This window comes from Acinonyx jubatus, chromosome B4, assembly GCF_027475565.1.
Source record: "Acinonyx jubatus isolate Ajub_Pintada_27869175 chromosome B4, VMU_Ajub_asm_v1.0, whole genome shotgun sequence".
NCBI lineage: Eukaryota > Metazoa > Chordata > Mammalia > Carnivora > Felidae > Acinonyx > Acinonyx jubatus.
In genome coordinates, this window is record NC_069387.1 from 6474345 (window position 1) to 6497247 (window position 22903).

At 47.1% G+C, this 22903-nt stretch overlaps 1 protein-coding gene across 10 annotated transcripts in view; it reads right to left on the reverse strand.

Annotated features, from left to right (window-relative positions):
* The window catches only part of SFMBT2 (Scm like with four mbt domains 2), a 220517-nt gene that overhangs the window by 165468 nt on the left and 32146 nt on the right, over positions 1-22903 (reverse strand). For 9 of the 10 annotated variants that reach the window (XM_027073367.2, XM_027073370.2, XM_027073371.2 and 6 more), the window contains exon 4: positions 21408-21648. In XM_027073367.2, the coding sequence (XP_026929168.2) occupies positions 21408-21648 (241 nt within the window). Of the gene's footprint in view, positions 1-21407; positions 21649-22903 lie in introns of those variants that run through there. The other variant, XM_053225236.1, reaches the window with a different exon arrangement.

Consider the following 22903-nt stretch of genomic DNA (forward strand, 5'->3'; position numbering starts at 1 on the left):
TATGTAAGGTTGGCCTTGAGTTGATCACGATCAAAGTCAAGTAACAGGCAGATGGGGGTCACCATACATTCCGTCTACTTTGGGATATGATGAAATCTCCCATAATAAAGGAGTTTTAAAAGCAGAATAGGAGGGGCATTTTGCACTCATTAGGAAAAAGGAAAGCTGCAAACCATGGCAAGTAACAACCAAGGCTCCAGATTTGAGCCAAATGTGCCAACAAAGAGTTGAGAAGTTGAAGGGCACCTGGTTGGCTCAGCGTCCAACTTCGGCTCAGGTCGTGATCTCGCCGTTTGTGGATTCAAGCCCTGCGTCGGGCTCAGTGCTGACAGCTCAGAGTCTGGTGCCTGCTTCGGATTCTGTGTCTCCCTCTCTCTCTCTGCCCCTTCCCCACTCACATGCTGTCTGTCTGTCTGTCTCTCTCTCTCAGAAATAAACATTAAAAAAAAAAAAGTTGAGAAGTTGATTAGTTGCGGCCTTCATTCTCTTTGTCTTCTTAAACCCTACCTGGTCGGCAACTCGCTGCCTCATTAAAATGGATTTGCCTTGTGTTCACTGAGGGGGCACCAAGGCCTCCCAGCAGAAAAACCTCAGAAACCAACAGCCAGTTGGTACTAATCTAAAGGGGACTCCCGTGCAGACCAGTTTATGACAAGAAAACTGTGAGATCATGTGCTCGGATCACTATGATGGGCACACACTTAAACGTGCACGCCTGAGCAAATTTCATCTGCCTACTGAGTGGAATGGGGAAATCAGAAGAATACCCTTCTAGAATATTCTGAATGGGAATGAGAGTCCACAAGATTAAGTTATCAGACAGGAATGAGTCTTTTGTGATGAATAATTCTTTCAATGTACGGTTGGTTCCGGTTTGCTAATATCTCGTTGAGAATTTCTGCATCTATGTCCATCAGGGAAATTGGTCTGTCGTTCTCCTTTTTAGCGGGGGTCTCTGTCTGGTTTTGGAATCAAGGTAATGCTGGCCTCATAGAATGAGTTTCGAAGTTTTCCTTCCACTTCTATTTTTTGGAATAGTTAGGAATGAGTCTTCCGATCAAAAAAAAAAAATTGAAATGTATGTGCCTAACTTCAATTTAAAAAAAAAAAAAGTAATCACCACAGTCCTATTTCCCTTGTTTTAGCCCAAACTATGATGAAACAATTGCTTAAAAGACCCAAAACAAACTGCTTTGACACAAATTAAAAAAAAAAACCAGTATTACTACTAATAAAATGTCTTCTGAAGAATTATACTAGCTTTGTTGGGGAAAAGGAGGAGACACCTGGGTCAGAGGGGTAGAAAAAGAATACAGTGCCAGGAACCTTCCTGTACAAGCAAACCAACACTGATTTAGGCAGAATGAGCTGATAATTCTGACTTAGGAACATACCGCTAAGGCCACGGGGACATGAAGGGGGCGGAAAATGTGACTTTACCTCCACAACTCCTCCAAGTTCCTGGCAGGGTTTGTCAGAATCTCCCGAAAATTCAGCAGGATTAAAGGAGACAATGTTCGATCTTAATGTTAGTCTCATCCACTGACCCAGGGATCGTCCACCAATTCACAACTATTCACGCGCTTCTGACAAGAAGCCAGGCTGTGCTTTCATTTGACCCAGTTCGTCCCGGGCTCCTGGTGAAACCCCCATGCTGTCGGTGCACGCACGGATCTGCGGCATGCTTGGGGGGGGGGGGGGGCGGTGGGGGGGAACGTTTTGTCACCTTACCTCCCTACTGCTCGAGTCTTAGGCGTCTTTGCCTTTTAGGGGTCAGGAGCATGAGATCGATGTGTGGGTGTGATATCTCGAAAGAAAAGAGGGAACAAAGAAAGGTTTTAGTGGCTGTTTCATCTGTAATTCATAATTTTTTATGAGCACATGGAGAAAGACAATGAAAGGATGTGGAGGGATCTCAGGCAATGAGTAGCAAAAGGGGACCCACAGGGAAGGAGAAGGAAGACAGGAGAGGGCTGGACAGAGAGGCACAGCCAGGAGGCTACCAGGGAACAAAACCGCCCGAGTGAGAGCCGGAAAGCGGGAAGTCCCACTTCTCAGTCCACGAAGACTGGGCCACCTTACAAAAGGCAAATCCCAGATGCCACGGTTTCCAGGCTCAAAAGACCTTTCTTAAGTCGCAGAGTCCCTTCAGGACCACTCCTAAATAGACAAAGGTAAGAAACTCAAAGTTGAACGTAATAATTCCAACACCCTTCATTCTGCGGCCAAGTCCACACCCACAAAATGAATGAATATCAACAGGGACGTGGTAATGAATCCCAAAGACACGGGGGTCCGCATGCGCCCTCTCCCCTCATCCACAATGCGCACCATCCCAACGTGGTGTTCGGTCACTGCAGAAAGGACACTCACGCTCGCTCAGTTTCTTACCAGGAAACACATACAGCTGGAACGTAAACCCGACCGGGGTGGAGACTTCATCTACACAGTTTCCCATTCTGCTTCTAGTACCAAGAAATGGTATCATTAGAACTATTGACACGATTGAAAATGGAATGAATCACCACTACCTACCTGAGCGTTAAACTCCTACCATGTTCAAGGGCGAGAGTAAAGGCATCAGACACCTGAACTCTGCTGTCTTCACATCCCAAATGCCCTCATTCTTCTTCAACGCCAAGGTCCAAAATGGCAAGAACTACTAGCCTGATTTTGAGCCTCACATTTGACTGTAAATGTCACAGAACACGCATCGTATAACCCTTGCTTTTATCTCTTTGTACAAAGTCATTGGATCAAAATATTGTAATCAACGTTCTGTATATAACCTGGGTTTTTTTTGTTTTTTTGTTGTTTTTTGTCTCTCAAGACCCGTGCAGGACTTTTCTGCCCGCGGTATATTCTAAAATTGTACAATGCAAATAAAACTTTTAAAAAAAAATTTTTTTTAATTGGGGGGGGGGGACACCTGGGTGGCTCAGCTGGTTGAGCTTCCGCCTTCAGCCTAGGTCATGATCTCATTGTTCCAAAATTCGAGCTCCGCGTCGGGCTCTGGACTGACAGCTCAGAGCCTGAAGCCCGTTTCAGATTGCGTGTGCATGTGTGTGTGTGTGCATATGTGTGTGTGTGTGTGTGTGTCTGCCCCTCCCCCACTCATGCTCGCTCGCTCTCTCAAAAATAAATAAAACATGAAAAAAAATTAAAATCGCACAATGCTACGCTTGGGGTGGGGAGGCTTCTTTTCTCCTGTACACTCATGTTAAAACAGTTAAAAACAATGACCTTGAGACAGAGGGTGTTTTATAGGACATAATAAGACACCACTAATTCTTAAAACAAGCCTTGAGAGCTGCGGGTCTCTTGAGAAAATCGTACACATATTAACTGATAAGCACAAGCCTAAGAAAAATGGGATCTGAAAATTTAAAACAAAAAATGAATCTAGGCCCAATATGGTATGTTTAAGCACACAGAGATGCGAAAGTAGTAAATAATTTTATGCACCGTTCCCACTGTGCTCCACCTTACGAGCACAGGGAGAGCGTGGCTGGTGCCCCCCAACTATGAGAAAGGCAATCCTGCTGGGCCATGAAGCTCTTTAAAGGCTAACACAGGGGGAAAGTACAGATCACACTAACTCAAGAGCAAATGCCACCAGCTAGAAATTTAAAAGCGCTTCATCACCTACAGAGAATAAATTTTGACTCCCAAATGAAAAAAAAAAAAAAAAAGTAGTTTGGTCCCAGGTTTTTGTATTTCAAGCATTCCTACGTTTTCCTCGAGATGTCTGGAAAGATGAAGTAGTCGTCCTAAAAACAAAAACGTTTGTTAGCTGAATGAGCTGTAGCAGACACTGCTAATGGTCCCTACGGACCACTTCTTTTAGTAAGAGAATCTCCCACACCCCGGGAGTTTAGGCGACGCAGTGGGGCCCTACAGCTACGCAGCGTTATTTCTCTCCCTCATGTGCAATGAGAGATGGCCGGGTGCTAAGTTTCGGCCCATGGAAAGCGGGCGGCTGGCCCTCGCCTCCTTCTCTCTCCCTCCTTCTTGCTGGGAATGCAAAGCAGAATCAAGCTTCCACCATCCAGCGGTGAGAGCGGAATGGAGAGAACCCAGTGCCACAAGGACCCAAGAGAACAGAGGTCTGCCATCCCCAACCACTCCCCACCGGCCTGTTGCAGGAAAGGGCAGTGAACTTCTAAATGACTGCGAGCCCCAGTGTTTGAGGGGTTTTTTTGTAACAGAAGTTTACGCTGTACCCTAATACATAAACCATGCGATCAAGGACCTCGGATGAACTGTAAGGGAAGAATCTCCAGACGAGAAACATTTTGGAAAAGAAAGAGGGAAGGAGGGTCTAGAAAAAAAAAAAAGAAGAAAGGGTGCCATAGAAATCGGAAAAGAAAATAATGACCAAATCTCTGTACTTCTAAACCCCCCCCCTAAAAATCTTTATAATACATTTGACTCTTGCACAACGCGGAGGTTAGGCGGCTATGCATGCTGAGGACCGCAGTGCAGTCAAAATCCACATATAACTTCTGACTCCCCCGAACTTAAATACTAACAGCCTACTGTTGACTGGAAGCCTTACCGATAACATCAACAGTCAACCCATCCTTTGTATATGTACATATGTTATATGTATTGCACACCGTCTTCTTAAAAGGAAGCCATTAAGAAAATTAGCGGGAAAATACAGCTACAGTACCATACTGTATTTATTGAAAACAGCCTGCACAGAAGTAGACGGTCACAGTTCAAACCCATCAAGTTCAAGGGTCAAGTATACTTTAGCAAACAGAATCAAACATTCTTCTGATACCAGTAGGATGAGCTAAATTGGGAAACTAAGTAGGCAAGCATTTCCAAGAAAAATCAAATGTAATCTAATATACTGCACTTAAATATTTGTTAAGAAACTGCTGCCAGCTACGTTAATAGAATGTTTAATGGACATTTATTTGCCAGTGGTTATTTATGTGAACATCCTCCCTGCATAAATGCTTTGCAGAAATCCAGCCTACAAGGGCACATAAATACAGAGGCTTTACTGAAAGAACCATTAACAGGACTTATAAATCCAGAGCTCCATGTACATTAGGGATCTAAAATTAATTTTGATGGGCTAACAAATTACACATTAGATGTACAGATGAAGAATGTAAAAAACGTTGCTTTATTCATTTCAAAAAACAAACGTGTGATTGACTATCACTCCAAATAACACTAAGCAAGGCATATAAATCATCCCTTAATCTCTGAAGGACGATAAAACATTTAAACCAGAAAGTAGGTTTTAAATAAATTGTATTCTCTTTGGAGATGTCTCGAAGAGTTTTGTTTTGGTGATGCTTGAGGGTGGTGGGAAGCTGGTGGGGGCTGGCACGTTAATATGCCTTATGACAGTCTCAGAAGATATTCATCATATAATTTTCTAAGAAATAAGCTGAGAAGATACTAATGACTTGACCTAACGATCTAGTGTGAGAAAAATAAGTAAAGATGATTTTAATGGCGATAACTCCTTTCTATAACCCACAATGGGCTTTGGGGGCTATTAGTCACTACTGTATAAATATATCAAATGGGCTTTTTAAAAAAAAAATTGCATGGTTTGATCAACAATGCCAAACAGCTCTGTCAATCGGTAAGAGATAACCAGAAAAATAATAATTATGAAAAGCCCTAAAATCGTATTTCTTTTCAATTCAATAGCACTTCCTGCTGGTTACATCTCTTCAGAAATACGAAATTTCTAGCGGCTGACTACTGTGAATTCTTGCTACAATCCCCCTGGAACTTTTTTTTTTTTTAATTTTTTTTAATGTTTATTTATTTTTGAGACAGGGAGAGACAGAGCATGAACGGGGGAGGGTCAGAGAGAGAGGGAGACACAGAATCGGAAACAGGCTCCAGGCTCTGAGCTGTCAGCCCAGAGCCCGACGCGGGGCTCGAACTCACAGAGCGCGGGATCATGACCTGAGCCGAAGTCGGATGCTTAACCGACTGAGCCACCCAGGCGCCCCCCCCCCCCCCCGGAACTTTTTAGAAGATGAACAGTTGGGCCTCGTTTTGTACAATCTTTCTGTCCTCAAAGCTGTTGGACCTAACTAGATTCGGGCTCATCTTTGACAATTAAGCATCTGACTTCGGTTCAGGTCATGAGCGCAGCACCATTCGTGAGTTCGAGTCCCACATCAGGTGAGCACAAGCCCTGCTTCAGGTACAACACGAGTCCCCAGGTGAGCCCCACTTCCCTCTCTCTCTGCCTCTCTCTCGCCCCTTGTGGGATCCTGTCTCGCTCTCAAAAAAACAAAACACAAAAAACAAAAAACACCTCTTTGGGTCCAGGATCTAAAGGAGACAGAACGAAGGGCAGGCTGGCACAGGACGCCGTGTGGGGACTCACTGGTTTCAGGGCTGCCGCCTCTATGCACCTGTGCTTTTCCCAGACTCTCAGGCTGCGTGTGCAGATTGCCACCCTGCCTATCACCGATCTTAGACACACTTGGAGGATTAGGTGCTGTGGAAGCAGAAATCGGAAGTCAGTTTCTAGGGTGCCCCTATGTGGAAGGCACTTCTCCAACAGGCAGGAAGGCTCGGGCTGAGGAGCCCTCTCTCATGGGGACATCCCGAAATTAACCTGCCACTCGGCCAGGGGGCCGCCGGGAGCCCAGCCGCCCTCCTAGAACACACACACAGCCCCATCCAACCTTCCTTCACTCAAGGCATCCCTGCAGGGCCCCAGAGGGGTCACCTACGGCTCCATCCTGCAGCTCCCTCCCCCTGCCTCCGTCTACCCTGCCGATGAGGTCGGGCCAGCCCTGACCCCTCCGTAAGTTTCCCAGCCCAGCGCCCAATCCTGCTGTAGGTTCTAGATTTTTCCCATGAGGCCCGTCCTACTGATAGGGGGGCTTGCTCTGTTCTGGCCAGTCCTCGTCCCCGGGCCCGGACCACGTGACCTGGACTTCCCACCTGGATTCACCAGGCCTCCCAATACAAAAATCATTAAAATTATTTGTGTACCAGGTCAATGCCCCCAGGCTGCTGTCTTAGGGCTTTATCATGTTAAAGGAGACAGACTAGGGACTGTTTTACACTGTAGATGTGACTCTGGCAGAATTCTAAGGTAGTGAGGACCCACTCAACTCGTAAAGCACCTGTCTATCAGAGTAGCAGTTCCTTTTTGCTTAAATAAATGCCTATTTATTTATTCTGAGAAAGAGAGAGAGAGCGCGTGCATGAGCGGGGAAGGGGCAGAGAGAGAGGAGAGAAAGAATCCCAAGCAGACTCCACACGGTCAGCACAAACCCTGAGATCACGACCTGAGCCAACACCAAGAGTCAGACGCTCAACCAACTGAGCCGCCCGGGCGCCCCAAAGAGTAGCTATTCTTTACAGCCTTTGTTTCTCCACGCCATATCCCCTCTGTTGCCACCTGTTTGGTAGATACAGAATAACGAGAACTTTTTCGAGGCTTGAGAGTCCTATAAATCAGTTATTCGCCTTTCCCTTAGAATGGCTGACACCTGGCTGTACAGAAGCCCATACCCTCCAGTCCCACCGACAGGGCTATTTGCTCCTACAATAAACGGCATTAGATTGCTCTGCCATCGACACCCACTTTCCCCAGATTTCCCTTCTCTTCCCTTGCAGTCGGGCTGTCTGTCGTCATTCATCTTCAATACAAGCGTCCACGACTAACGCTCTCCTCCCTGCTTCTAAGCACCGTGTCCAACATGCACCGGGCTTCTGCGCCCAGGAGCGGGGACTGGTGTGTGTGGGTGCGGTAAGATTTAAGAGGCCCTTCGATAAATAATGTGCATACGCCACTACCAATTAGTTCTTGCCGGTGGCTGCTGTGATTTTTAATTAGTGCAGAGGCTCCGTTCCTTATCCACTTAACCAAATACTGAGCTTGAACTACGGGCAAGGCATAACAAATAAAAGTGTTACAATTCCAACTACACGGCCGTGTTGGAAAAAGAAGACCATGGAGACAGTAACAGATCGACGGTTGCCTGGGGCGGGGCGGGGAGGAAGGATGGACACGTGGAGCACAGGGGACTTTTAGGGCTCTGAAACGACTCTGTGTCACAGTATAATGGTGGACACATGTCATTATACATCTGTCCAAACCACAGACAGTGCAACACCTAATGTAAACTATGGACTCGGTGATGCTGACGAGTCAACGTAGCTTCATCAACTGAAACAAATGTACCACCTGGTGGGGGATGCTGATGGGGGGAGGCCGTGTATGGGGGGGGGGCAGGAGGCTTAAGAGAAGTCTCTGTACCTTCCCCCCCAGTTCTGCTGTGAACCTAAAACCGCTCTAAATAGTAAAGTCTTTAAAGTAATCAATCTCGATAAATAAATAAAATTTAAAAGTGAATAAAACACCATCCTTAGCCAGAGGATAAAGGAAGAAAAAGAGTATTTCTAGATTTCCTCCTACATTCTTAGCACAGGCTCTAAGGAGTTTATACAAATCCCACGTTAGATGCCAGGACTTCCTCACGGACGCCTCCCTAGAAGGGGGACCATTAGGGCCTCTGACATTTATTTATTTTTTTTATTTAAAAAATTTTTTTAACGTTTATTTATTTTTGAGACAGAGAGAGACAGAGCATGAACGGGGGAGGGGCAGAGAGAGAGGGAGACACAGAATCGGAAGCAGGCTCCAGGCTCCGAGCCATCAGCCCAGAGCCCGACGCGGGGCTCGAACTCCCGGACCGCGAGATCGTGACCTGAGCCCAAGTCGGACGCTTAACCGATTGAGTCACCCAGGCGCCCCGGGCCTCTGACATTTAAAAAAAACAAGGAGGTGGGCACCTGGGTGGCTCAGTCGGTGAAGCGTCCCACTCTTGATTTCAGCTCAGGTCACGATCTCAGCATTCTTGTGATCAAAACCCACGTCGGGGTCTGCACTGACAGCACGGAGCCTCCTTGGGATGCTCTATCTCTCTCCCTCTCTCTCTGCCCTTCCCCTGTGCGCGCTCTCTCTCTCTCTCTCAAAATAAACATTAAAAAAAAAAGAAGAAGGAATACCGTGACACTACGTGTTCTTCCCACTTTACTGTCAGGTTCCAGAGAGCTTCCATATCTGCCGTCAACGGAGATGCAGAGAGTATGATGGAAACAGGTTAAGTGACTTCGTTCCGAGGTAACGACCAGCGAGAGGCAGAGCTGAGCCACCAGCCAGACCACCAGACTCAGGCCGGCACCCCCCTCCTCCATATGGCGGGAGGCACACTCTTCAATGCACAAGAAGCCACTTCAAAAACACCCATTTATTTGATGTTAAGTACCAACAGGATCCAGTGCAGACAGACCTTTCCCGTCGGCCTTTGGCAGACCACCAGAGAAGTCAGGGGTCGCACTTCCGTGCCCAATCAGGTCAACCTCCGGCTCTTGTAAATGTCCATGACAGCTAACCATGCTCTAAAAAGGCTTAGTATAAACAAAGACAAATTTTTAAAACACAAGAAGAGTGCAGTCTCAGAGAAGTTACCACCCAGACAAAAAGGAAGATGCAACCCAAGTTTCCAGAGATCAAAATTTCAAATTAATCTCCAGAACATGTTAGCAAGACAAGAGTGAGGTTTTCGAGAAGGAATGGCCAAAGCAGGAAACACCGACAAATAAATCCATACACTAGCAGGTGTCCTATAAAACATCGACTTCCAAAAGCAAGCCCATCACCTGTGTACCTGTCATTGGCCAAAAGTTGACTACAGTACAAATGAGCTTCATATAAAACGCTTCACAACAAGCTTATCATATATTCCCACCAAAAAAGCCACTGGGCAAAGAGTAGAACCTCAATAAATAACCCTTGGTAGATTGGTGTAAAATTTTTCCCACTTCCATAGCAATAGTAACACAGCTTGTGGACCAAGAGAGCGGCCGGGAGGCAATGTCAGGGCTCTTCACCATCAAGCCAAGGTCCTCTCTCTACCAGTTCTGGTGCTCCCATCAGCAAAGGACCCCAGAGGGAGACTTGAAAGGAACCCATGACTGAATATAAATTCTACAAAAGCCCAATGATGAGAAATCCTTCCAGAGCCCTAAAAGGCTTCTAAACCCTTGAATTACAAGTCTAGGATGGACATGGGAGGACATTCAGAATACTGAGACACCTGCCAGGCAAGGCTCAGGCAGTCACCCCTTGGGATAAAAGTACACCTTCCAGATCATAAAGGCCAAATACGTGCCCAGGAAAGCAGGAGGGACTAGTCGGCTTTTTGGGATGGCCTTTTTTTTATTTAAACTTTTTACTTTTTAACGTTCATTTATTTTTGAGAGACAGAGACAGACAGAGCACAAGCAGGGGAGGGGCAGAGAGAGCGGGAGATACAGAATGTGAAGCAGGCTCCAGACTGTGAGCGATCAGCACAGAGTCCAACACGGGGCTTGAACCCACGAACTGTGAGATCATGACCTGAGCCAACGTTGGATGCTTAACTGACTGAGCCACCCAGGCGCCCCAAGAATGGCCTTTTTTCTGACACAGGTATGGAAGACGGCTCTTCAAACTCTATTACTCACATACCCCCTCCAAAGAATTCTGAAAAAACTAATGTTTCCCCCTGGTGTATTTTCTCTTTTTTTAATTTTTTTTAATGTTTATTTATTTTTGAGAGAGAGACAGAGATAGAGACAGAACATGAGTGGGGGAGGGGCAGAGAGAGAGACACAGAATCCGAAGCAGGCTCCAGGCTCTGAGTTGTCAGCACAGAGCCTGACGTGGGGCTCGAACTCACAAACGGTGAGTGACATCGTGACATGAGCCGAAGTCGGATGCTTAACCAACTGAACCACCCAGGCACCCCTTCCTTGCATATTTTCGATTAGGCATTCTAAAATCTTTCATTCATTTCAGTAGTTACAAAGGATGTCATTTCCTATAACTGCATTTTTGACACTTTGAATAAAATGCTGTATCGCTCCCATAACTATATCTGAAAGAATGATCTGACCCTCTCCACCATGCGTTTTTTTTAATTTTTAAAAAATTTTTCTAAAGTCCATTTATTTTGAGAGAGAGAGGGAGAGAGAGAGAGAGAGAGAGAGAGAGGGAGGGAACACGACCAGAGGAGGGGTAGAGAGAGAAAGGAAGAGAGAGAGAGAGAATCCCAAGCAGACTCCACACTGTCAGTGTGGAGCCCGACGTGGGGCTCAAACTCACAAACCATGAGATCATGACCGGAGTGGAAACCAAGAGTTGGACACTTAACCAACTGAGCCACCCGGGCGCCCCCACAACCATGCATTTTTAAATGCATGTAATTAAGTGCAACTTCAACCCTTTGCATGGAACTCCTCTTTCTCCTGAATTCAAGCCCACCCCACACCCCTCCGACCCTACTACACGTAATATCTTCACCTTTTTTCATTCCCATTTCATTTCATTTCATTCTTTTATTGCTCACCCTACCTGACTCCTCTGAGACCACAACAAAAAACGTAACATATAATTTTAAAAATTACCCTTTTAAAAATCCCTCCAACCGTAAAATGAAAATTTTCTTCAGGCTCAGGGTACTAAAATTACTTCTGGTCCAGATCAAAACATAAGGAACATTACAAAATTTGATGATTAACCGTAAAAGTGTTGTACCTTGATATGATGCCTTGAGTAAAGAAGGCTTCACTTAACACACCGAGATTTTGTGTTCGGTGCCCCAAAGGCTATGCGTGAGATGACATTCTTCTCTGGCTGGCTAGGGAGGCGGGAACAGACACTTCAGTGGTCTTCCCAGGCGGATGGGTGTCACGAAAGATACAGAACGCAAGGGTCTGGAAATTGGCTCCCAAAATGGACCCATACCAAGTAACCCCCGCCCAGGTCACAGGGGCCGTGAGAAACCCAGGGTGGAAAGTTTGAACAGGCCACCCTTCCCTGTACAGGGCCCAGCAGAGCTCAAATGTGAGCCCACATACCACACTGGAAATATTCTCAAGTCATTAATCAAGCAAACAGGCTGTGAAGTAAAGTATGCCCCATCTTCCTACGTGGACAAAGACATCTTCATAATAACAGAGTCACATAGTATGTAAAAAGCTATGGTATATAGACAACCGCAAGTTGGTCAAATGCCAAAGATAAATAAATTTAATAATGACGGTGTATCCGGCTGTTGATGGGCTAGCAATGTTTAGATGAGTAATAAATTAAAGACTTACATAATTCATAAATCATTCTGTATCTATTCCATAAAAAATTATTTTCCTTATATTTTTTCCAGCAAAATCATTAGCCATCTAATTAAAAAAAAAAAGCAAGATTTTTACATAATTTGTATTCTATTCACAGAAATCATTCAAGGCATTAAAAGATAAAATATAATTATCTCCAGTCCATACAATTTTAATATTTTCGATGAAAACAATGTAAATCAAAATGCAAACATCACAATTTTAAGTATATCTTATTATATGTCTTCAAAAAAAGCTACTTTCCTGCTAAATATTCTAAATCATCTACTGAAATTAATAGGAAAATTACAGGGGCGCCTGGCTGGCTCAGTCAGTTAAGCGTCCAACTTCGACTTGGGTCATGAGCTCACGGTTCGTGGGCTCGAGTCCCGCGTCGGGCTCTGTGCGGTCTTCATGGAGCCTGCTTGGGATTCTCTCTCTCCCTCTCTTTCTGCCTCTCCCTGACCAGTGCTTTCTCTCTCTCTCAAAATAAATAGATAAATAAACTTTAGAAAAAAAAAAAAACTAAAGCCACGATGAAGTCACATTAGCTACTGTCTTTCTAAACACGTCGTAGACCCTTGTACCCAGACGTATATCTGCATTAGCCATATGTCTTGGAGGTAAGCCCAGGGGCAGGTACTCTCAGAGAGCAACACACAGCTGAGGAAGAGGTACTCCCATGGCTGGGTCCTGTCAACCTCTCAGATAAATGCAGAGGGCATGACCCTGGAACAGAGGCATGCTTGGAACAGAGGCATGCTTGGAATGGCTCTGGAATGGAGGCGTGGTCCTGGAACGGAGGCAAGACCCTGGAAAAACTTGAGCCTGGATGGGGAACTTAACAAGAAGCAGCAGGAAGTCAGAGTCTTGTTCAGGAGCCCAGAGCAGGAAAAGGGGTGGGAGAAACTCACCAGTCCAACAAGCTAGAAGGCAGTCGGAGGCATGAAGGAGGGGACCAGATGACGCTAGGGCTCCTGGCTCTGGGCGGGAAAACAAAGGCACATCAGACTGGGGACAGTCAGAGGTCCCAGGAGGCCGTGCTGCGCTGCGAGAGCCCTGTCTGCTCAAAGGTGACTAGAAGGTTCTCTCAGCACTACCTGGGCCCCGCTGAGAGCAGTCCAGGGCCAGAACCCTCAACAGGGGAGAGGGGACCAAGAAGACAGGCCCTGACAGGGAGACGAAGGACCAAAAATGGCCAACAAGAGGCCACAGGGACCCACAGAACTAGCCCACCCACATCCCACACAGAATCAGACACGAGCCTGACTTAAAGTATATGCTGCTGGATTAAGCAGCACGAGAAAGTAAATTCATTTACGACTAACACCGAGACGGAAAATCTTACGGTGCCGCTTTGTGCTTACAGTTTTCACGTTGCAGAAAAACCCAAATAGCATCTGATACGATTTACATAACTTTACATAATCTCATGATTACCATTTGGCAAGGAAGTTCCAGACCGAATCGCTTCCATTTATTTGCCTCCAAAAATGACAAGACGGAAAACATTCTGGACAAGTTAGCGCTCTACCTTCTTCTTAAAAATCACAAGAAGCCAATTCCACCACTTTTCTTGGTAGTACGTTTCCAAGATTTCGAGTCTAAAGATTCAACAGTCTGATTGACACAACTTAATCAATAAACAAATATTTACTAACCTCCTCCTATTTTCAAAGCACCGATTTCAGACGTGGAGGGTGGGGGCGGGTAATCCTTACCTCAAACTCGACTTCAGACTGTCTGACCTGGGGATAAGGTATTCCCACTTACCAAGCCACGATTTTCAAATGTAATATAAGAATTATACCATCCAGGGGGCGCCTGGGTGGCTCAGTCGGTTAAGCGTCTGACTTTTGATTTCGGCTCAGGTCATGATCTCACAGTTAGTGAGATCGGGCCCCACATCGGGCTCCGTGCTGACAACACGGAGACTGCTTGGGATTCTGTGTCTCCCTCTCTCTCTTTCCCTCCCCTCTTCTTTCTCTCTCTCGAAATAAATAAATAAACATAAAAAAAAAAAAATTCATACCAGCCAGTTTACAAAGGCATTCTTCAGATAGGGTTAGATTTAGTTAGCTGGTGCACAGCAGGCACCAAATAAAATTATTTTGTGGGTGAAAGTGTTTTTAATTGAAAAGCCATGATGCAAACAGAATAAAATCCGTGATCACACTTCGAGAAACCAAAGACGGGGATGTGTGATGTACAGTGAGTTTCAAAAGACAAGTACGAACACCAAGCGGGAATTATAGGAGAAGACACTACTGTTCTACTCATAAGCTAACAGTTGTTCACCACTATCTATGCAAAGGGTTTTAATTTATAGGACAGGACCACCAGTCGGTCTGCCTTCCTTGGTTTCGGTCTTTGCTTTTCCTTCCACAGGCTAAAACGAACAGTTTCATCGGTATCTAATCATGGGGCCTATTTATTGACTGCAGAGCCCCTTTATAAATCTCATTCATTGCTCTTTGAATTCTCACATTCAGAACATTTTTGAGCTGAAGGAAACCTGAGCGACCATCTGGGCCAACGCGGTGTGTTGTAAGACCGAGCCTCGGAAACGTGAGGTCACACGCTCAGAGGCCGCACGAGGCCACGTGTGGCTGTCCTGTCCTGTGCCCGACACTCGGGGCCCAGCCGCCTACAGGACCCAAGCAAATGAGAACCAACAAGCAGGGGCCAGAAGATGTGAAGAGCAGACACAGGACCGCCTGAAGAGGCAGGTACTCCCAGGATACCGAAGGCGGCCAGTGAAAACCACGTTGACTGTGTACGATCCATTCGTGTTACGAAAATGTCGTTCAGGTCATAAACATCAACACCGTCGCATTCTGCTTCTCAGAGTCCGCGGTGACATAACTGGAAGGCCCGTGGTCCCGCGATTTCACAGCCCTACACACCAACTGCCCCCCTCACCTCTTACGTTATAACCAACTACGGGGAAAAACAAAATTCCCCCAAACAGTCCTAAGACCAGGCTTCAGAACCTGGCTGCCTCTACGTGTGTAACATAAGGCCATATTCACACTTGCTGCTAACGCTTCATGAATAAACATCCCTTTATTCAAATAAGTTATATATTAACTAACTCCCAGTAATTTTCCTTCAACTTTGAATGGTAAATAGAGTCATTCTGGCAAGACTGCAGAGTTTGCAATTCAAATTACAGAAATGTTAATAACGGGGAAAATAAAAATTAGTGGCATGATTCCTAAGGCACCGTAATTCCAATACTTTTACTGCAACAGTAGAAAGCGCGCATAAATATTTCTCAATTTATAAGCCGAGGGGTCTCATTCGGGCAGGCTTCGTACTCACCTGCAATCTCACAGGAGCATTTCTTTCAGGCACTCGGTAGGCACCTGCTAGAAAGTCAAAGCTCCCTGACCCCACGCGTTAGGAGGTAGTTGCTACTTCTCAATAAATAACAGTGAAACAGTCACTGGATTAAATGATTTCCTTACATTATCACCATAAACAATAATTATTTGGCAGTTGCCCTTTGCGAGCTTTGCGTGTGCTTATGAATAAATCAAGCCTTATTGATTTAGTAAGCTAAAACGTTTTCCATCTAGCTCCTCTAATAAGAGCTCTAATCCTCCACTGCACTTACCGATGCTTTAATGTAGTATGTTTGTTAATACTTTTAATATGAGAGATTAGCGCCGATGAGCTCACGAGCAGGAACACTGCTCTTTGGACGGCCAATTGGCCACTACGGCCAGGTCTCTCTGAACACGTCCTTATTAATGGAGTTCTCTGCCTGTGGATTGGAATCACATCTTACTGAAACGGGGAGAGCAGCCACCACGCTGTTTCCTTCTTTGTAACGTTTAGTGTAATAATGGTGGCTCGTGGTGATTCAGGTATCACGTCCATTTCAGATGGCAAGGCGAGAAAAATACGGGACGTAAAAAATAGGGGACTGTGCTCGGTGGTTGGTAAAATTATCATCTAAAATCAGGGGGTGCCTGGGTGGCTCAGTCGGTTAAGTGTCCAACTTTGGCTCAGGTCATGATCTCAGTTTCGTCAGTTCGAGCCCCACACTGGGCTCTGTGCTCACAGCTCAGAGCCTGGAGCCTGCTTCGGATTCTGTGTCTCCTGCTCTCTCTCTGCCCTTCACCGGCTCACACTCCTTCTCTCTCTCTCACTCTCTCTCTCTCTCTCTCTCAAAACTACTCATTAAAATAAATAAAAAAATAAAATAAAATCATAAAATGAGTGTCTTAATGCGGTGACCTCAGAAGATGAAAGGCTACTTGGGGCAACCCCAGAATGTCCTCCCAGGCATTGAGTGCTATTAACCCCAGTCTGAGCAGGAAAGGCAGCCCTCTCCTTCCTCCCTCCCGGGGGGGGGGGGGGGGGGAGAGGCCACAATCGCCCACACCCTCACCCCCTTGCTTCCCCCGCCTGTATTCTGGAGCTGTCCTGCACACAATGATGGACTCAACTCCACTTCCGCTGTCACTTGGTGGGGAATGATTCCCGGTTCCCTGGGCTCCAACAGGGAACCGGCATCTTTGATTCTTTGGATTCTTTATCGAGCAAAATTCTGTCCGTTGCAGGCGACAAAGGACCCAGGCACTCACAAGAATTTCCCAGCCCCGTCTGTCCCCCAATCCACTGAAACGTGATCACCCCCACAGTGACACAGAAACTTCTGTGCTTCGTACACACTTCCACAGGTCTCAGCTCCAAAACAAAGTCCACTCCTCACGTCTACAGTGGGCAAACCAGCACCCTTCTTCCTCCTCTCCTTCACGAGGACCACAAACCGAGGCACGTCAGGCTGGAAGGGCCTTTAGGGACGATACAACCTCCTCTCAAAGATGAGAAAATGGAGAGGAATCTCACCCAGGTAGCTAAATTAGCGGCAGAGGCAAAGTGAGAACCAGACCCCCAGGCTCCAGCCGCGATGTTCCTCCCGTCAAAACACCCCCTGACTCCCTTTAAAACATCCCGACTCCTGAGATCGGTAAGAAGATCCATCACACTGGAGCATCTCAAACAAAAGCGTCACGTGTCGCCGACTTTAACTGGTGTTAACACCCTGCGACGCCTTTCAAGTTGAGCTGCGACGCAGACCGACCAGGTACAGTTCCAGAATTTACAATGATATTAGCTCTCTACAGCAGAAAACCACACAAACAAGAATCCTTGTTCGAAAATAGATTCCCCCCGATTCCCTGCGGGGCACCCGCCGCCTCTGGCTACAAAGCAGTAATTATCCTGTACTACAGCAATCAATAAAACCTTTTGCCCCCCTGAACCTGCTATTCCCTGACTTTGTTCTCCGCGTGGAAGATTTCCAAGTCATATTGATCACCTACTAAATTTTTTCTCAAGTTCCTTAAAAGGAGCCACGAAGACATTCTCAAATTAGCATAACTTGTTATTGTTTGAGCAGGCTTCGGATCACTCAGGCACATTAATGCTTCCCCCCCTTGACTGGGTGTTCCCATTTTTCATGGGGAATTTGTCATTTTAAGTGTCTCTCTGTCCTGCCTAATAGCACAAAGTCAGTAGGATACAAATTTGATGGTGTTTCCGAAACTGTGGCTGCTGCCACATTTTTCAGCCAAGCGAGGAGGAAGAATTGATTGATAAACTATGCCCTCTCTCTCTCTCTCTCTCTTTCTCTCGAGCAACAGCATGCATTTCTACCAAATGAACCCATTAGCTCCAAGAGTGTTAAAATTCAGCACCCTGGAACTTGTCTCCAGAACGATTCACTAGAGAATCTATTATATAAAGTGAAACCATCGTAGTACAGCCTTTCCAAGGGCATTTAACTGCTAACGCGTCAAACTTTAAGAGCGAGTCATAAAGGAGATGAGAAAGGACGGCGAGGGGGCGAGGGAGGCACCCTCCCGAGGGTGTGTGGGCACGACCACGGGGCCTCTGTGTGCAGAGCGGGGCGGGCAGAAAGACCTCTGGTCCCCTAAACAGCACTGACGCCTTCCCAACATTCCATCAGCGCGAAGCATCCATCGCGACTGGTTTGCTTCATGAGCCGACAGAGACCACGGGGAAATTAAATAATCGTGCATTACACCGTTATCTTTTCACCTCGGCAGCTGTCTTAATTCAAAGCAAAGGGAATAGTATTCGGTCTTAAAAAAGAAGGAACCTATCTTACACCACTCACAAAAATTCACTCGAAATGAGCTACAGACCTAAGTGTAAGACCAAAAACCATAAAACTCCTAGAAGAAAACAGAGGGGTCCAGGGGGTGGGGGGAGTACCTGGACATCAATCTTGGCGGGGTTTTTTTTTTTTTTTTTGGATAGGATGCCTAAAGCACAAGCAATAAAACAAAAAATAAACAAGTGAGACTACGTGAAGCTACAAAGCTTCTGCACAGCAAAAGAAACCATCATCAAAATGAAAAGATAACTTGGGGCGCTTGGGTGGCTCGATGGGTTAAGCGTCCGACTCTTGGGTTTCGGCTCAGGTCGTGAACACGTGGTGTGTGAGTTCAAGCTCCACGTCAGGCTCTGCGCTGATGGTGCAGAGCCTGCTTGGGATTCTCTCTCTCCCTGTCCTTCTGCCCCTTCCCCTCTCTCTCTCTCTCTCTCTCTCTCTCGGTCTCTTTCTCAAAAAGAAATAAATAAACTTAAAAAACTTTTTTAAAAAATGAAAAGATAACCTACGGAACGGGGAAAAATACTTGCAGCCACATACTGATAAGGGGTTAATATCCAAAATACATATAGAACCCATACAAGTCAATAGCCGAAAACAATCCAATTTAAACATGGGCAGAAGCGTCACTCGTTTCCCTTCATGCGTTTGGTGAAGGGGCCTGGAGGTACGAGCTTCCAGTTATGACGTGAATACACCGCGGGGATGAAAAATACAGCCAATGAGACCGTCACAGCGTTGCATGGGGACAGATGTTAGCCACACTTGTGGGGAGCAGAGCACACGATACAGAGAAGGTGAATCACTTTGTTGCACACCCAAAACTGCTGTAAAATCGCATGTCCACTGTATTCAATTTAACAAGAAAGCAAGAAAAAGTGAGAAGCTCTGAATAGACATTTCTCCAAAGAGCGCATCCAGGTACACGAAAAGACGCTCGCCATCACTCATCATCAGGAAAACGCAAATCCAGACCACAGGGAGGTGTCGCTTCACACGCGCAGGATGGCTATCGTCACAGAGACCAGAGAGAACATGTGGGCGAGGATGTGGAGAAGCGGGAGCCCCCGAGCACTGCTGGTGGGAATGCCAACCGGTGCAGCCGCGGTGGAAAACAGTACAGAAGTTGGTCAAAAACTTAGAACTAGAACTACCCTGTGACCCAGCAATTCCATGACTGGGAGTCTATCCAAAGGAAACAAAAACACTATGCCAAAGAGAGCTCTGCGCCCCATGTTCATCGCAGCATTATTTACAACAGCCAAGACATTAAAACCACCTACGTGTTTATGGGCAGATGAACAGATAAAGAAAATGTGGGGGGCGCCTGGGTGGCCCAGTGGGTGAAGCGTCTGACTTTGGCTCAGGTCATGATCTCACGGTGCGTGGGTTCAAGTTCCACGTCAGGCTCTGTGCTGATGGCTCAGAGCCTGGAGCCTGCTTCAGATTCTGTGTCTCCCTCTCTCTCTGCCCCTCCCCTGTTCATTCTCCCTCTCTCTCTGTCTTTTTCTCTCTCTCTGTCTCTCAAAAATAAATAAAACGTTTAAAAAAAGGCAATGACAGTGGTTGCACAGCCCTGTGACCACATCAAAAATCAGGGAACCGCACCCTTAAAGGGATGAATCTTACAGTATGTGGATCGTGACTCAGGTTTTTTTCAACTATCGATGTGGGGGAGGGGCACACTCACAAATGTCATCGCCTCTAAGGGCGCCAGGGGCTTTGTGAGCAAAGACGGGGTTTGACCCTGGTTACCTGAGGAAGGGACCGGTGAGCTAACCGCTGGGGGAGGAGCAGAAAGAGGTCCACGGGGGAGAAGAGACACAAAGGGCCCGTCTCTCTTTCTTCCAAGGCAATAAGGAGCCACGAGTCAGCTGAGGCCCAGGCAGTGCAGTCGGTCCTTACAAATGTCACAGAAATGCAACTCAAACTCCACGTGTCTACTACGACTGCCTCTTAGCAGGCTCTCAATTAGGCACAACCCAGACCACTCCCAGCAATCGGAAGAACGATCTATCGGAACTCGGAACAGAATACAGTATCGAAAAGTTCCGGGAAAAAGCCACCGCCCATAACGGTGGACAAGAAGAAGCTTGGAATTCAGCTCTGACACGTTACGTGTCGGTTCGAAATGAAAACATCAAGTCAGAATTGAAACAGGCAGGCAGTCCTACGGACACGTTCCAGGCGCCTGAGGATCAGTGCAGAAAGTCTTCAAGCGTCACCTTGTCATCAAACACGGAAAACAAGGTGTTGAGGTTCAAGTATTTGGTAACGCAGCTTTTCTCACGTACACGATCGCATGGGCTCCTTCCATGCCTGTGTGACACGCGGGGTTTTCTCCAACTCCGCACCACGGCCAGTTTGAGCCCGCGATTCCCTGTGTGGGGACCGTCCTGTCCAAGCAAGGGTGTCTGTCTGCCAGCACCCGGCCTTCCCACCCGATGTCAGCAGCATCCCCTACCCCCTGTCGTAACCAAAACAGGCGTTGCCAAAAGTCCCCTGGGGGGGTACAGTCACCCCAGTGGAGTACCCCGTCTTCCAGCAACGAAATGGATCTCAACTACACAAGCTCTGGCCATTCCCTCGAGAGTAATGTCATTTCTCCACATGAGTTTGGTTTTCTACATGCCTCACACCCTGACGGTCTCCCTGCAAGAAGGCAGGTTAAACCTTCTAGAGAAGCCTGTTCCAGATGCTCGATGCCACTGTTCAAAACGCCCCGTCTCTAAGGCGGAAGAAAAGCCACACAACCCAAAGAGGAAACAAGACGTCAGTCATGGGCGTCCCTCAGCCCCCCTTTCCCACCCCCAACACCCGTGTGACGGTCAGGCTCCAAAGCTTTAAGTCTGCGGAAGGCCACGGTCGGCTGGGAGGACGTCCAAAAACGCACCCAGGTCCCCCCTCACTCTGGAGCCCCTCCAGCCACTGAAACTCAAGACACGTCGCGTCAAGCACCAGACCTCCCTCCTACGTCGGTTTTCGAATCTCTGCCAGGCTTGTCTACAAGCGTCACGGACGGCGATCGCTCGGGGACCAAAAGGCTTCGGGACGCGGGCCAGCTTGGCGTCCGGATGCCGGAGCTTACCATCCGGGGGCATCAAGGCCTTGTTATTCTGCGTGCACCACCCCACCGGGTGGAGGTCCGCTATCACCACATCACACCAGAAGTCGGCCCGGCGGTCCTCGCCGTAGCCGCAGTAGCGCAGAAGTAGCAGCTGGCCGCAGGTGGTGATGACGGTGGCCACCCAGTACGTGTCCGGGTTGTTCTTATTGGCCACTTCTAATTTCATCCCCGGCTGGAAGTTGCTCTGAAGGCTGATCTCCACCTGCAGGAAAGAGAAGCACAGGGACGACGTCACTATGCCTGACACATCCGGAAGATTACAAGAGCTGCTAAGACAACGGCACGTAAGGGGCACCCGGGGGGCTCAGTCGGTTAAGCATACGAATCTGGATTTCAGCTCAGGTCAGGATCTCACGGTCTGTGGGTTCAAGCCCCGCACTAGGCTCTGTGCTGACGGTGCGGAGCCTGCTTGGGACTCTCTCTCTCCCTCTCTCTCTGTTCCTCCCCAACTTGTGCGCTCGCTCTCTATCTCTCTCTCTCCCCACCCCAAATAACTTAAAAAAAAACACACAGCACTTAAAAACAACATTCCTGGGGTGCCTGGGTGGTTCAGTCGGTTAAGCGTCCAACTTCAGCTCAGGTCACGATCTCACGATTCACGAGTTCGAGCCCCGCGTCGGGCTCTGTGCTGACAGCTCAGAGCCTGGAGCCTGCTTCGGATTCTGTGTCTCCCTCTCTCTCTGCCCCTCCCCTGCTTGTGCTCTGTCTCTCTGTCTCTCTCAAAAATAAAAAATAAAAATAAAAACAACATTCCTATTGGCTTAGAACAGCGCTAAGAGGAACAGAACCGGACGTTACGCTTTCTAGTAACCATGTTAAAAAAGCAAGATAAAACAGATGAAATTAATTTAATAACAGATTTTACTCGACCCAACATATCCCAAACATCATCATTTCAAGATGTAATCCACAGACCTATTCATGACTTGTTCTACATTCTTCCTTCCCAAGGAAGCCTGCGAAATCTGGTGTGTGTTCTACCTCGACAGCATCTGTCTGGATGGTACACGTCTCAAGGGCTCAGGAGCTCCGTGTGGCTAACGGCCACTGCGGGGATAGCACAGCCTTAGAGAATGGGTCTCCTTTCTTTTCTTTTAATTAACGGTTACAGTCCATTAGGATCCACCAGACCTCCCCTGAAAAGAAAGCTTTGGAGCCTGGTGGGCCATAAGTTCGAAAGCTAACAAACACATCTGATATCCATGAGTAGCAGCTGCTTAAGAGATGATGGAATTATCCATAGCTTGTCCACGGGTCCACGCCACTTTTCCTTTAAACCCTGCACACGTGCATCCAGGAGAGTACACTGGGGTTAAAGGGGAGGTGGGAGAAATGACAGGATTAAAGAGAACAGAGTGGCTCCGTTGGGGGGGGGGATATTGGTAACTTCCTGGCCCAGAAAGGAAGGAAAAGTTTGTGGGACAGTACCTCTTTCCTACACCACCTGAAGGGATCTA